At 34.2% G+C, this 14,661-nt stretch overlaps 2 protein-coding genes across 5 annotated transcripts in view; one reads left to right on the plus strand and one right to left on the minus strand.

Moving 5' to 3' along the window:
* The window catches only part of LOC111503553 (uncharacterized), a 290,692-nt gene that overhangs the window by 274,513 nt on the left and 1,518 nt on the right, over positions 1-14,661 (minus strand). The gene's annotated exons all lie outside the window — the stretch shown is intronic.
* Positions 1-14,661, plus strand: part of LOC111511503 (uncharacterized) — a 246,865-nt gene that overhangs the window by 173,513 nt on the left and 58,691 nt on the right. For all 4 annotated transcript variants that reach the window (XM_074183496.1, XM_074183494.1, XM_074183495.1 and 1 more), the window contains one exon: positions 11,620-11,802. In XM_074183496.1, the coding sequence (XP_074039597.1) occupies positions 11,620-11,802 (183 nt within the window). The remainder of the gene's footprint in view (positions 1-11,619; positions 11,803-14,661) is intronic.

Here is a 14,661-nt window from a genome sequence, read left to right on the forward strand (position 1 = left end):
TATATATATATATATATATATATATATATATATATGATGAGCTGTTTTCTCGGGTTTCGCTCCGTGTTCTGTGTATTTTCTCCCCATGAGGATTATTTTCACAACGTTTCGGCAAAGTCTCATTTGCCATCTTCTGGTGATGTCTGGTTTTTTCAACTAGACTGATTACTTCGAACTCTGTGTCTCAATTTATAGGGATGGATGTTTCCCTTTACCTGCGTTGCTGCCACTACCTGTGTTTGTTCGACTACCTGTTTTGGTCTTATTACCTGAGCTGCCTCTCCTGCCTCTGTTATTGTACCTGTATTGTCATGTACCGAGTTTTGCCTCTGAAGTTGAGCGGTCTGATTGCTTGTGCGAAGTGATAAAACGGATCTCCATGTTGATGGTAATCTTTGCGCATCATCCCTCTTGTTCATATTATTAGGTCGTTTTTCAATTTCGATTGCCTCTCTGATTGTTCGTGAGTAAAAGTTTTCGTTGCTTGCTAGCATTTTTGTGTTGTCGAAATTGATGTTATGTCCTGTTTGAAGTACGTGTTGGAAGAGAGAAGACGTGGTGACTTTTCCCTTCACTGCTAGTTTGTGTTCATCTTTGCGAATGTTGATTCGTCTGTTGGTCTGGCCGATGTAAGTCCTGTCACAATCATGGCATGGTACTTCATACACTCCTTGTGATTCCAGTGGTATCTGATCCTTGGGATTACGAAGCATGGACCTTATTGTTCGTTCTGGTACGAACGAAGTTGATATGTTATGTCGGTGAAGAATTCTGCTGATTTTATCTGTTGTTCCTGCAATATATGGTAGTGTGGTTGTTATGACCGGTGTATCTCGAGTTTTTTGTTGTTTCCGTGTGGTCTTGGCAGCCGCTTTTATACTTCTTTCTGAGTAGTTATTCATTTGTAGCGTTGTTTCGATGGTGTTCAACTCTTGTTGTCTGTGATCGTTGTCTGCCAGCCTCCTTGAACGTGTAAAGAGTGTTTTTGCCACCGCGTGAATTTGTTTTGGGTGGTGGTGTGAATTTGCGTTTAGGTACCTGTTCGTGTGTGTTGGCTTTCGATATACCGTGTGACCTAATGTTCCGTCTGGCTTTTTCATAATCAGTACATCGAGAAATGCGAGCTGGTTGCCTTCTTCAACTTCTTTCGTAAATTTAATGCGTGGATGGATTTCATTCAAATGATTAAAAAACCTGGACAGTTCCTGGTGACCATGAGACCAAATCACGAAGATGTCATCGACATACCTCAGCCAGAGTTTAGGTTTCAAGGGTGACGTTGCTATTGCTTCGGTTTCGATTTCTTCCATAAAGAGATTGGCAACAACGGGTGATAGTGGCGAGCCCATTGGTGCCCCTTCAAATAAAATAATAATCCTTGAAAATAATCCTTATGGGGAGAAAATACACAGAACACGGAGCGAAACCCGAGAAAACAGCTCATCATACTTTATCCGTGAGAATCTTCGAATTAACATATATATATATATATATATATATATATATATATATATATATATATATATATATATACACACACACATATATATATATATATATATATATATATATATATATATATATATATATATGTGTGTGTGTGTGTGTGTATATATATGACATGCTCAGGGTTGCCCCTTTTCTCTCATACAAACCTACGACTTTGTAGGTACGTGTGGCGGATACCTAACGGAAAAACAACAACCCACCCAGCTAATGTCGCGCAAAAAGTTGAAGTAAAACCATCAGGCACCAGTGCAACGTCTTCGACTTGGAAGATTTATCGCAAGTTATTTCCCACTATGGAAAGCATAAATTAATTTTTTTTGGTCGATCCGACCAACCGATAGACCAGTTTCAGGGTGATTGCCCCATCATCAGTACCGGGCATGGACTCTTCAGAACGGTGTGAATCGTCTGAGTATCACAACCAAATGAAAATAATTTCAACTACTCATAGAATCTCTCTGCAGTTGATTCGGTGGGATGTCCACTGCACCACCTACAGACAGAGCCAGGAAACAACTCCACAAGCATACTCCGGGGTGGGAATAATGATTAATAATTCGGAGAGGTGCATTATGACATGCTCAGAGTTGCCCCTTCCCTCTCATGCAGACCTACGACTTTGTAGGAAGGTATGGCAGATACCCAACGGAAAAACAACATCCACCCAGCTTATACCGCGCAGAGAGTTGAAGTATGCAACCCTGAGCATGTCAGGGGCAACCCTGAGCATGTCACAATGCACCTCTCCGGAATAGTAATCAGTATTCCGACTCCCACCCCGGAGTATGCTTGTGGAGTTGTTTCCTGGCTCTGTCTGCAGGTGGCGTAGTGGACATCCCACTCAATCAACTGCAGAGAGATTCTATGACTAGCTGGAATTATTTTCATTTTCATGCCCGGTACTGATGATAGGGCAATCACTCCGAAACCGGTCTATTAGTTGGTCGGATCGACCAAACGAAATTTATTTTTGCTTTTCATAGTGGGAAATAACTTGCGTCGAATCTTCCAAGTCGAAGACGTTGCACAGTTGCTTGATGGTTCAACTTCAACTCTCTTCGCGGCATTAGCTGGGTGGATTGTTGTTTTTCCGTTGGGTATCTGCCACACGTACCTACAAAATCATAGGGCAACCCTAAGCATGTCACAATGCCCCTCTTCGGATATATATATATATATATATATATATATATATATATATATATATATATATATATATATATATATATATTTTCCGGGTGTTCATCCGTTGTGTACTATTCGATAGTCGACGTTTCGCCATCATCTCAGATGGCATTATCAAGACGAGTTACTGCTTCGCTTCGAGAGGTGTAACAGGTACACCTCTCGCCGCTGAAACGGCGTGCTGCGTGAGCAACTACTTCACATTCTCCGGAAGTTCCAAATCCAAATTGTACGGGACGAAACAAGTCTCCGAATATATTTCTAATGGTAAAACAGGAAATTTTGGCCACCAAGCGTCGAAAAAATGTGACAACGGCAATAGGTCTTATACCACCACATTTCTTCTTCAGAGCTTGTAATGAAGTACCATAAAGAATTGGAAGTACTTCCGAATGAACTCTGCCAGCAAGTAGAAAATTACATAGTGATGTCAACGAAGATAATAGTTTTTCACCTTTAGATCCAGAGCTTTTTGATAAAGATCTTGGAAGTGTGAAGGTCTTAGAGAATCCAGCACACCAGATGATCCTGTGCGAATTTATCTAACAGCACGTAAAACATCAATTTCAGTTACTTGAAGTGGATCCAGGATTTCATTTCCATTTCCTGAAATGTTGAGTTCTAGATGAGTATTCTCAGAGGGATGTTTTGATTTGAGCAACGTAAATGTTTCATTGTCAAAAGTTGTAATTAAGTCAGTCGAAGACAAAATTCGTATAGCCGAAGTAATATCACCATCAGAAACTTTATTGATTATATATTTACTTTTATTCTGTTTCGTTGGTAGTTTTCTATCTCTGAGAAAAAATTTTGAAAGATTGGGGAGTTTTTTATATTTCTCCTAATTATTGAAGTGATATATTCTTTATGTGGTTTTTTTAATGAAGGAATACAAAACGATGTATATGCTATGTAACTTTTTCCAGGAGTCCAAAGAATTTGCTTTGATGCAATTGTCTACTGTATTGGTTAAAGAATCAGCAACAAACATCCTGGAAGATTCAGGAATTCTTTTCAAAATGCTCACATTCTGTTTCAGGTATGCTAAATGAGCATTCAATGTTTTGGAAGTGAGATTTTCATTAACATTTAAAGATTCACTGGTATTTTGACAAAAAGGGGTTGAATGATGTTTTTTCCTCATGTGAATGTTAACACCACGCTTCGTTTGGAAAATCCGATAACCAAAACTGCATTTCAAGTTTGAATTGGTTTTAGGACATACAATAATTTCGTTTCCATCTAATTTTCTTGTAGATGACAGTTTTTTTGACTTTCTTGAATTGTCATTTTTCATGTTGAGAAATGACAGATTTGTAAATTATATAAATTCACAGAAAATAAATGTGAAATGTGAAAAATTTGGCAAAACGATATACTTTACAAAGATGAACTTCTTGATGATAAATTTCAACAATATTTTCCTCAAATCAATACTTAAAAAAGAAATTTTCCACGAGCGTTGAAACTGACACTGACATTGATGAATTGCCAATATACTTACGTCAATAAAAAGTAAAAAAGTTTTTGCCGATGAATCGTATATATTGTTGTTGGGCTTTGCAGTAATCGCTGTATGAACAGTAGATACACATTTGACAATTTCCATTGAACAGAGAACCGGAGTTGAACGGGTAGTTTTTCCTTCTGGGCTCTACATTTTTTGGCGACCGTGACAGAACAATTGTCATTGAGACTGTTCAGATTACCCTTGCTGTTCTTCCCGAAGTAAAAGTATGGAAGGTAATAAAAAACATCGTTCCGTTTTACGTAGATAATTTACGTTACTAACTTCTGATCTCGAAAATTTAATGTCAGCAACATCACGCGATTATCAGGAGAAACATATATGTTACGACTTAATTCAAGCAAAGATGCAGGGCCTACAAGTTGTAGATGATAAAGTGTACCAGGACTTCCTGCAGAGTGACGCCACCGAGGATGAGTTATTGGCGGACATTACAAATTGTGACTCCTACAAAAGGAAGTTTATAGCCCTGAAACTCCAGTATGAGGAAATATTCAGAAAGGTAATCCATGAAGTAGAACATATCAATGATGCAAATTCTGAATGTTCTCACGTCAACATGACAGGTAGGCGTTTTAAATTACCTTCAATAGAATTTAAGAAGTTTTATGGTGACCTTCGCAACTGGTTACCAATCTGGTCTCAATTCAAGAAGATCCACGAAGTATCGAGGCAGTCGATAAAATTGATTATTTGATTCAGGCAACTGTACCCTTTAGTAGAACAAGGCAACTAGTAGAGAGTTATCCAGCTATTGTAGAAAATTATCATCATATTATCGAAGCCATGTCATCTCGTTTTGGCAGAGAAGATCCACAAATTGAGATCTACGTCAGAGAATTGCTTGAGTTGGTTTTGTGTAATGCTACATCTGAATCTAAGCTTGAATTGGTAATTTTGTATGATCAGATCGAGACACAGATTCGAGCGTTAGATACTTTAGACATTACATCAGATAAGTGTTCTGCGATGCTTTTTCCTCTCATTGAGTCATGCATCCCTCAAGATTTATTGAGAGCATGGCAACGTTTCCCACATAGATTTGAACCTGAGAATTCGGGAAGTGCTACAAATGTCTTAACGGAGTCAGGCCCGTGTAAGTAAGACACTCGTCTTAAAAACCTCATGAAGTTTCTGGAAACCGAAGTTGAAAACGAGCAGCGTATTACATTGGCTTTGGAGGGTTTCGGTTTTGTCGGTCAAGGTAACGCCAGTGCTAACTGGACTGATTTTTTTTTTGAGATTGTATGAATCTAGGTCCAGTTTGGTTGACGTTTAACATGATGAATTTTCTACTGAATGTATCAAACTTTGGAATTTTTCAGTGAAGCTGGTCTCTTAATATGTATATTAGATCTTAAAAGACGTGAACAACCAGCAATAAAGTACTGAGGGTTACTTTATCATAGTGAGTTGTTTGGTAAAGTTTTTCTTCTGAAGTTGAGTCGGTTGTTACTGATTCTTTGAACTACATACCTTCAGATTAACTGAATTCTACTACCTAAAGTCATCAGATATTTTTTCCTAGGAGGTCAACTTCTAGTTAATTGTTGAACTAAACAGTCAAATCTCTCCTATCCGAAAAACCAAATCTCAGAGCAGTTTGAACGGCTTTATCTGTCACTTTTTCTTGAATACATCCAAGAACATGTTCATTAAGTTGAGCATCATTAAACACATTATACGCATTAACTATAGCATTGCATCTACTGATAAATTTATTCAATGTATTGCTTTCACCACCAAAAGTTTTCAAATTGTTCATTCTAGATTTGAATTGTTTATTCTAGGTTTGAAAAGGTTCCAATTCATTTGAGTTGGTTGAAATTGGACTGGTGGAACCATTGTGGGTTGAGAAATATTATCAAAATTTTCAGTACTATTTGCTGAACTTTCTTGAAATGATAAACAATTCAATCGTGATGAAATATCATCAATTTCACTTATAAATAAATGCTCTTCTCGATAAATAACTACTTAAATCATCCGACTCGAATAGACAAAAATTTGTTCATAATGAAGGATACTATATATTTTCGCCGCAGTCCTTATACGGAGGGTTCATGAAATCAACAATAAAATATTTCTCACTAATCTGTAAGTTCCAGTTTCTTCTCCGTTGCAGGTTTCCTGGGACTGGGTCGTCTCTTTGTCCGCTCATTCTGGGTGGTCGAGGAATTCTTATTGAATTTGTGCGAAGGGGTTGAAACTCCACGACGCTGAAAGTTCATTTTCACGTTGCAGAAATCTTACCGACTGCGCCAATCAAATGACTTGAACGAAAAATAAACCTTTTTGGAAAAAATTCATTTTACAAACTAGAGACGACCGTCTCCTATGAGAACTACAAACAGAATAATTATTATTATGAATGGTAGCTGGATGCAACTGCAAGTCGAGATAGGGACATTCTGGAATATCTCTCAGTCAGCTGAATCTGCGTGTGAATGGCCGTGTCATTGGAACTGTGACCACGGTTGCATATATACCTCATATTTTTGTTAAACATCAATTATAGGAAATTCTTTGAATGACTTCAAGTAGACGTAGATATGTTTCTGAGACTCCTTCCCAACCCGCAATGTAATATGTTATGTGGCTTTGTACTAAGCCTAGGCTATAATATATAGTTTTTTTTATGACTGAGGTCTATAACGACACTTATATAAGATACACCTCAATTCTCTAACGATGTAATAAACCTGATGATTTTATATTGGATAAAAGTCAATTATGATTCCAAGATATTTTAGGTGAGTAACAGACTTGATTTGCAGTATCATCTGCGAAATTGATAATGCTGCCTGAGTAACTTATCTGAAAAAGTCCATTAATATGTATAAAAAGCAAAATTGGGCCTAGTACTGTCCCTTGAGGCACTCTATTGTTTCCTTCCCGCTTTTTTCATTTTAACAACTTGAGTTCTTTGTTTTAGGTACGTTGTGATTAACTTTAGAGCATTCCCTCTTATACCATTGTTTTCTAAGGTGGATAACAAAATATTGTAACTTACCGTATCTAAAGCCTTTGATAGGTTAATGAATACTCCTATAGAATGTGTGCTGTTATGCATAGCCTTAGCCTTGTAGATATATTGAGTCAAGTGAACTAATTAATTCTGCGTGCATTTTCCATCCTGAAATCTAAACTCAATATCGTATTATTTTTCTTGAGAGGTTTAACTTAATTTTAAGAAGTTATTCAAAAATTTTACTGAAATTAGTAATGAAGAATATTGGTCGATAACCAACTGGTTCTATTAGATTACCTTTCTTATATATTAGAATAACTATAATAATTTGAGACAAGATGGATAATGTCCAACTTCTATCATCTTATTGAATATGAATGTAATGAGTTCAGCAATACTATTTTTATAGATTCTTCTTTTACATCATCAACTCCAGACACTTTTTGGTTCCTCAGTTGTTTTATAATGCTTATTACTTCAAAGTGGTTAGTGGGAGAAAAAAATATTAAATTTTGTTTATATTTTCACTAAATGTTCATTTCGCTGTCCTTGTTATTTTATTTTATAGGTTTTCACCTATTCTGATATAGATTTTATTGAATATACTATCTATTCCAGCATAATCTTTTATACAATTTATTTGTACTATATCGATGTCATCACGAATTTCTTCAATAGTTCTCTACAAATCACATTATTCATGCTTTCATTTATTCTATTCTTAGAATATACAATTTTTTTCTAATAACTTTGACGTTCTATTCAGTAGGTACACCTAGAAATCACTGTTTAGGAACTCTTTCATTTGGAGGACTGCGTTTATGTGAATAAATTTCTTGAGGAAGTTTTTCCAAATGAATTTAATCTCCAGCGATTCAAGTCCAACTTGAATCGCTACTTTCGCACAGGCACCGCTCTTAAAACGCCTCAAGGGTTTTCAAGTTGTGCTAAAAAAACGTTTTTTATGGTTTTCATATATTTAAAATCATGAAATGTGGCATTCCCACTAAATCGACCTGAAACCATTGAAAACGTCACAAAATGAAGTATTTATAACTTTCCTTTTCTAAAACCTATAACTGACACAACAACCAGACTAATTTACTGGACATTTATTCATCGTTCAAAACGATGAAGAGGCATGTTCCATTCAACAGAAAAAAACATAAAAATCATATCTCACCAATTCATTGAAAATCAAACCATTCGAAATAAAAAAAGTTGGTATATATACAATTTGTTCAACCGGAATAAAAATTAATAATAGTTTGGCCTATTTCATAAAGAATATTGGATTTCGGACACATTGCAAAATTAACTAGACTAGTAGATAAGGCAATATTGTGAAATTTATTTAAGACACTTAACACGCAGGTACCTAGAACAGGTATCTATGGTATAAATAAGGATAGAATTGTCACGAGGTGTTGAAATAACGGTTTGCTGTTGGGAAAAAACTTCAGTGATATTCATTCTATATGACAGAAATTGCAACTTTATTTACTGAAAAATATAATACTATTAAAAACTTCAAATAACAAATACAAATTTTCAAAGGTACATGTAGAGGTAAACGTGAAACAATTCGGGGAACTCGCTCTCTTTTAAAAATTTTCCTATGGGCATTTTACGAAGGTAAATAAATGTCTCTAGAGAGCAGCTGTGTTTATCACTCGAAATTAGCTTTTGCTTTGTGGTGTAAAGCAACTTACTGTCGGCATCTAGGGACCCTTGTCAAATCCTCTCACTCGGGAGATCAAACGTTAACCTTGAGGTTTGAGGATATTAAATTTGTGCCGGGAATGTCTGAAATACTTGGTGAGTTGAGGAATGAAAATGTATTAATACAAATTTTAAAATATTTTTTGGTTCTCATGAACCATTCGAAATGGAAAGTGACAGTTATCAACCGATTGTGAATACTTACGAACGAAAATCATGAAGTTGATTGTAGTTTTTTTTTTCTTCATTTTTCACGATCATTTATTTTTTGTTCTTTTTCTTCCCAACTAACTCATTCAAGTGTGTTTGATATTCCATTATTTGGTTATTTCTTTACCGTTTCATTACCAGTCGTTTACTAATAATATTTTTTTTACATTTCAAATCTAGTCACACATTTTCAGATATCAGAAGTCCAAACCTCTTACATATACCAAGAAACATTTTTAATTACAGTCGAACAAAACTGAAGAGTTTGTTGTTCAAATCAGTAAAAATATTTAGAGGAATGTTATGCAATGCTAAGACAATGAAGGGTAATATTGTTTTTCAAAGTCAGTTTTCAGTACTAAACTAGACAAGCAAAACTTCCTTTGTAACTGTTTTCCCTTTTTTTACACTATTTATATAGCACATTGTGCTTTTATTCCTTGTGCTATGGTAACCCAATTTTTTAGAATTTCATTATACAAATTGATCCTGAATTTTATATTTGAGAATAACTTTCAAAACATTTTTAATTAATGAACACTAAAATATCTCAGTGCAAAATTATTTTTTGAGAAGCATTCAAGACATTAGTAAAATAACATTTGGAAAATATCATTTATTATAGTCTAGTGCACAAGTGCCATTTCACATAATTTCAATAAGTAGTCAACTAAAATATTGAGAGAAGTAGAATTCGATAAATAATTTCACAAAGAGTGATTTATGATTTGAGACAAGTTGTGCTAACAAATAATTTGAAATTTTTAAAATAATGTAGTGAAACAAAAAAAAAATCGAATCATCTGAAGTAACAATCTGTTCAGGCCAGCCTCAACACCCTACATTGTAGGTTATTGGACTGACACCTATCAGAAAACAACTACTTTCCAGGCTAATACCACGTAGGGTTGGCAGTGCAGGATTTTTCACTGAAGTTATTCCTGCATATACTGTTTGCGATAAAACTGCCACAATAGATTTTCAATTATTGGGACACACTTGCAGATTGATTTCGAGTTGTTTATTCACTCATCAGTGCAAGGTAGTGTCTATCATAAAGCAATAACTTCAGTGAAGAATCCTACACTGACACCTATCGGAAATAATACAACGCCCTTCTTTGTAATAGTCAGGGGAGTCGTTGTTTTCTGATAGGTGTCAGTCCATTAAACTATAGTGCAGGGAGTTGAGACTAGCCTGAACGAATTGTTCCTTTAGATGATTTGATTTATAGCCAGTCTTCAAGTATGCCTACTGATTGACTATATGTAGAAAAAAGTTGTCCATTGTTGCAGACATCGCAACAACTATTGCAGATATTAAAAATTTGAAAAAAGCTCCTTGAAAAGCAGACATTTTTTCAGTAAATTTTCTGCGTTTGTGTTACTGTAGAGCGAATATTCATAGTTTCAATAAAAAATACATGTAAAGAAGAATGGTTCGGCTTGTGCATTCGATACTCGATTCGTTCGCTTCAACAAAATAAATATTTCAACCCATTGGAATTTGAATATTGGGGAATGAAAAAAATTTGATGCCTGCTAAATAGTTGAATAAATTATAATGAGCTGACAAGAAAGTTTCATGTCAATCTTCCTTCCAATTTCGTTAATTTTTTCCAAAATGAAGGTTTACATGAAAATCTTGATAACCTTTAAGAGTGAAGCTAGTCTTTTTTGAAGCTATTCTTCAAAGAGTTTTGAAAAGATTCTCGCTTAATTTCTGTCTGGTTGAAATCTGTTTTAATCAGCTGTCGTTTCAAGTATGCCCACTGACTGACTGAATGTAGAAAAAAGTTGTTAATTTTTGCAGACATCACAATAACTATTGCAGATATTTATGAACAATTGAAAATCTTGAAGAAATAAAAGAATGAATAAAGCATTCATTTTTTCAAACAATAACAATTTCAAACTTGATAGGTTGAGGTGAATTTCAAAATATCTGCATTTCATAATTTCCTCCATGTTATATTTTATTTTAGCAATTTGATGAGTGCAAAGCAGTAGCTTAATGAGCTATAACTTGATAATATCAATTTTTGTGACTGATGACTTGTTCTCTTTATGGTTTTGACCCCATTATCAAGTATGAAAGTGAAATCTGAAGTTTGAAATATCACTTATATTAGACTTTTCAGGTATGCTGCAGGGACAGGTATTCGAGAGTAGTTGAGCAAACCAAGATGCCAACTTTCAACATTCCGCCCTGAAAATTCTAAGGGTTGTTAGACTTATAAATTCAAGAGAGGAGACCTTCATAAATCGTGTTGCTCGTTTAGGGGTATATGTTTCCGGTTTTTGATTGATTTGTTAATTTCCATGGCCTCCAACAAATTCATTTTTCTCCCTTCGAAACATATATGTAGGATTTTGAGGTTTTCTTCATTTATCTTGAAGATGTATAAATAAAATCTACCAGTGGTAATTGTACGAAAGTGTTTTTCATTCATTTCATTTAAGTGATAATATCAAGTTATATTTTTCCGTTTCAGGCCTCGGGTGCTCTCGAAGAACACCGCAGAATGCGAGAATACTTGAGGATGATGGAGCGAGATGGAGTGCAACGTGTAAAAATGTTCCTAGTCATAACTGCTGCCTACATCCTATTTTGGGGGCCTCTATTTTTCGTAACACTAGTAAACCATCCCATAGTCGGTAGTCCTTTGGGTCACGAAGTGAGTAAAAATAAGCCATATTCGCTTCAAATATATTTCGTCTAATAGCTCAGACTTTTACACAAATTTTTGAAAAAATTGTACGAACATTTTAAGAAATGTATATATATATATATATATATATATATATATATATATATATATATATATATATATATATATATATATATATATATATATATATATATATATATATATATATATATATATGTATATATATATATATATATATATATATATATATATATATATATATATATATATATATATGTATATATATATATATATATATATATACATATGTATATATATAGATAGAGATTTTATCAAGTGTGTATGATACAAATCAAGAATGATATAATTCGTGGACACAACACTCAAAAAATAGGGGCAAACCGCGGACACGTGTTTCTGGCTATTGACTATTGCACCGCGCTGATGAGGCCAATAGCCGGTTTGCCCCTATTTTTTGAGTGTTGTGTCCACGAATTATTTCATTCTTGATTTATATATATATATATATATATATATATATATATATATATATATATATATATATATATATATATATATATATATATATATATATATATATATATATATATATATATATATATATGTGAACTCTGATCAACCCTCGGAAACGTCGGTCGTCCCGGTTTCGGGCTCACCAACGTTTCCCACTGTATATAGTGTTTTTTGGACATGTTACCATGTGAAATGACGTTTAGCAAATTTTCGGTTGGGCCGACCATTACACCATATACACATAGCTGATACACCACCTACTTTCACAAAACTTCGCCAGGAGGCGTGGCTGTGTAATTGTATACACCTGATGTGAATAGTGTCTTTGTGAGCCCAGGTTTATACGAACACTTTCAATGGATAGCATGTTGGTCAGCCCACAATCGGGCAACGCTGCACATGCATTTCATGATTCTAACTAGGTTGTCGTGGTGCAGAAATTCGATAATAGAGATGGAAAATTTTTTGAGAGATGTAGAATTTTATGAAAAAGTTCCTGTTTTGTATGTTTTTTGTACAAGCGTTCGTGCGCGTGCATCACCCTATATCTATACAAGCAATTCAGATCAGGAATTGTTTCGCATATAAAAGTTTTATCAGAGCTTCGTAACATATTCACTTGTAGAAAAATGCTTGATCTGAACTCATACTTTCCCACATTCGACTACTTACCCGGAATCAGCTTTTTCGGATAACGGTGTCGAGTACGGAAATGTACTGTTTCCGTTCTAGTTAGGATAATAATAATATAATTACTAACAGTGCGTTATTCCATTTAGCTTGTCGAAGCAATTTTAACCTCTGCACTATCTTAGATACAAAAATTTGAATATGTTATAAGTTGAAAATATCAATAAAGTGTTCGGAATCACACGTTAAAATGTAAGACCCCGTTAATCTATAGCTAGTACAAGTTTATACTTCTGAGGGTTGTCGTTCGTAGGGATGCGACAGACATATTTTAAACCGTTTCCTATTTGTATTTCCAAATGTAAATTTTCAAATTCTAATTATTTGGCATGGACGCCTCAACAGAAATCGCGTTGTGTAAATCAATTTTAGACATTAGGCAGGAAACTTCGGATTTGACTTTGAAATTGTAGATTTGAAAACCTGACTGCACAAAAATAATCGAAGTGTGACTGAGTAGAAATGAGTAGATGAGAAATGACATTTTTTTCACAAACGAAAAATCTAAAATGTGATGAATGATCTGGTAATGAATTTATTGAGAAGTGAATAGTGAATATCCAGAATGTCTACAGTTTCAATAAATTCTATATAAAAATCCGCAGCAGCACTACGGATTTCCGATATATAATTTAGTTCCAAAATTAGGTAAAAATCGCACTAAGTATGTTTTCTATGACGAAACGAAATTCTGAGTGACTAGCATAAGGTAAGATATAATTTGTGAAACCGATATTAGTAATGAGTTTCAATTCTCTTTTTCTTAGCAATAGTTTTTTCGAAAACTCCCTTTCAGTTTTTGGAGGTATGATGTTGTTCAGGTTGAACATAATGAAGTGGAGATTAAACCAATGTTTTTTTATTATGTTGATTGTTCATGACGATGAATACGTCATATCATCATCGATTATAACCTGCAGCAGACATTTCAATCAAAATAAAAAAGACTTGGAATATTTCAGCACAGAAAAAATTTGATCAGGTTGAATAAACATTTATTTGAATGGAGTATTATTCTTCAATTTGAGAACTGCTGACAAAAATTGTTCGGTAAACTAATAAACACGTAGTATGAAAAAATAACATAATTTCTAATGAAATGGAACTACAACATGGGTAAAAAAATATCAAATGAAAATTATTAATATTATTTCTTCTTTCTTTAACAACAGTAAACGTATTCTTTGATTGCAGCCCTGTTTCTATTTTTTAATAATGATGAATATTTCTTTTCCTTATATTTTAGATACAAACAAGAACTAATTCAATTCTAGCACTTCTTTTTTTTTCGGAGCGAAAAACTTTTTGACTATATTTCGTTTTGCTCCTTAGACTAAGTTTGTTTTTAAGAAGGTTTTATAGTTTTCAAAACTGTGCGTGACTGATGATCTGAAATGAGATCAGTGTGTTGAAAAACTCTATCAAGATATGAAACGGGTTGAAAACGGATCCAAAAATGAATGATAAAAATAAAAAATGGAAGGACGATACTGAAAAGTGATTTTACTCATTTCCAACCTATACTCAGAGATACGGATGATTCCAAAACAGCTCAAAATATAAATAATTGATTGCATATAGGGAATTTTTTTCAAAAGGAGTCAATATCTCCATAAGACAGTAATGTAAATTTCCCGAAAC

Source organism: Leptinotarsa decemlineata, unplaced genomic scaffold (assembly GCF_025532065.1).
Source record: "Leptinotarsa decemlineata unplaced genomic scaffold, Ldec_3_MD MMD2_tig00026340_RagTag_RagTag, whole genome shotgun sequence".
NCBI classification, from domain to species: Eukaryota; Metazoa; Arthropoda; class Insecta; order Coleoptera; family Chrysomelidae; genus Leptinotarsa; species Leptinotarsa decemlineata.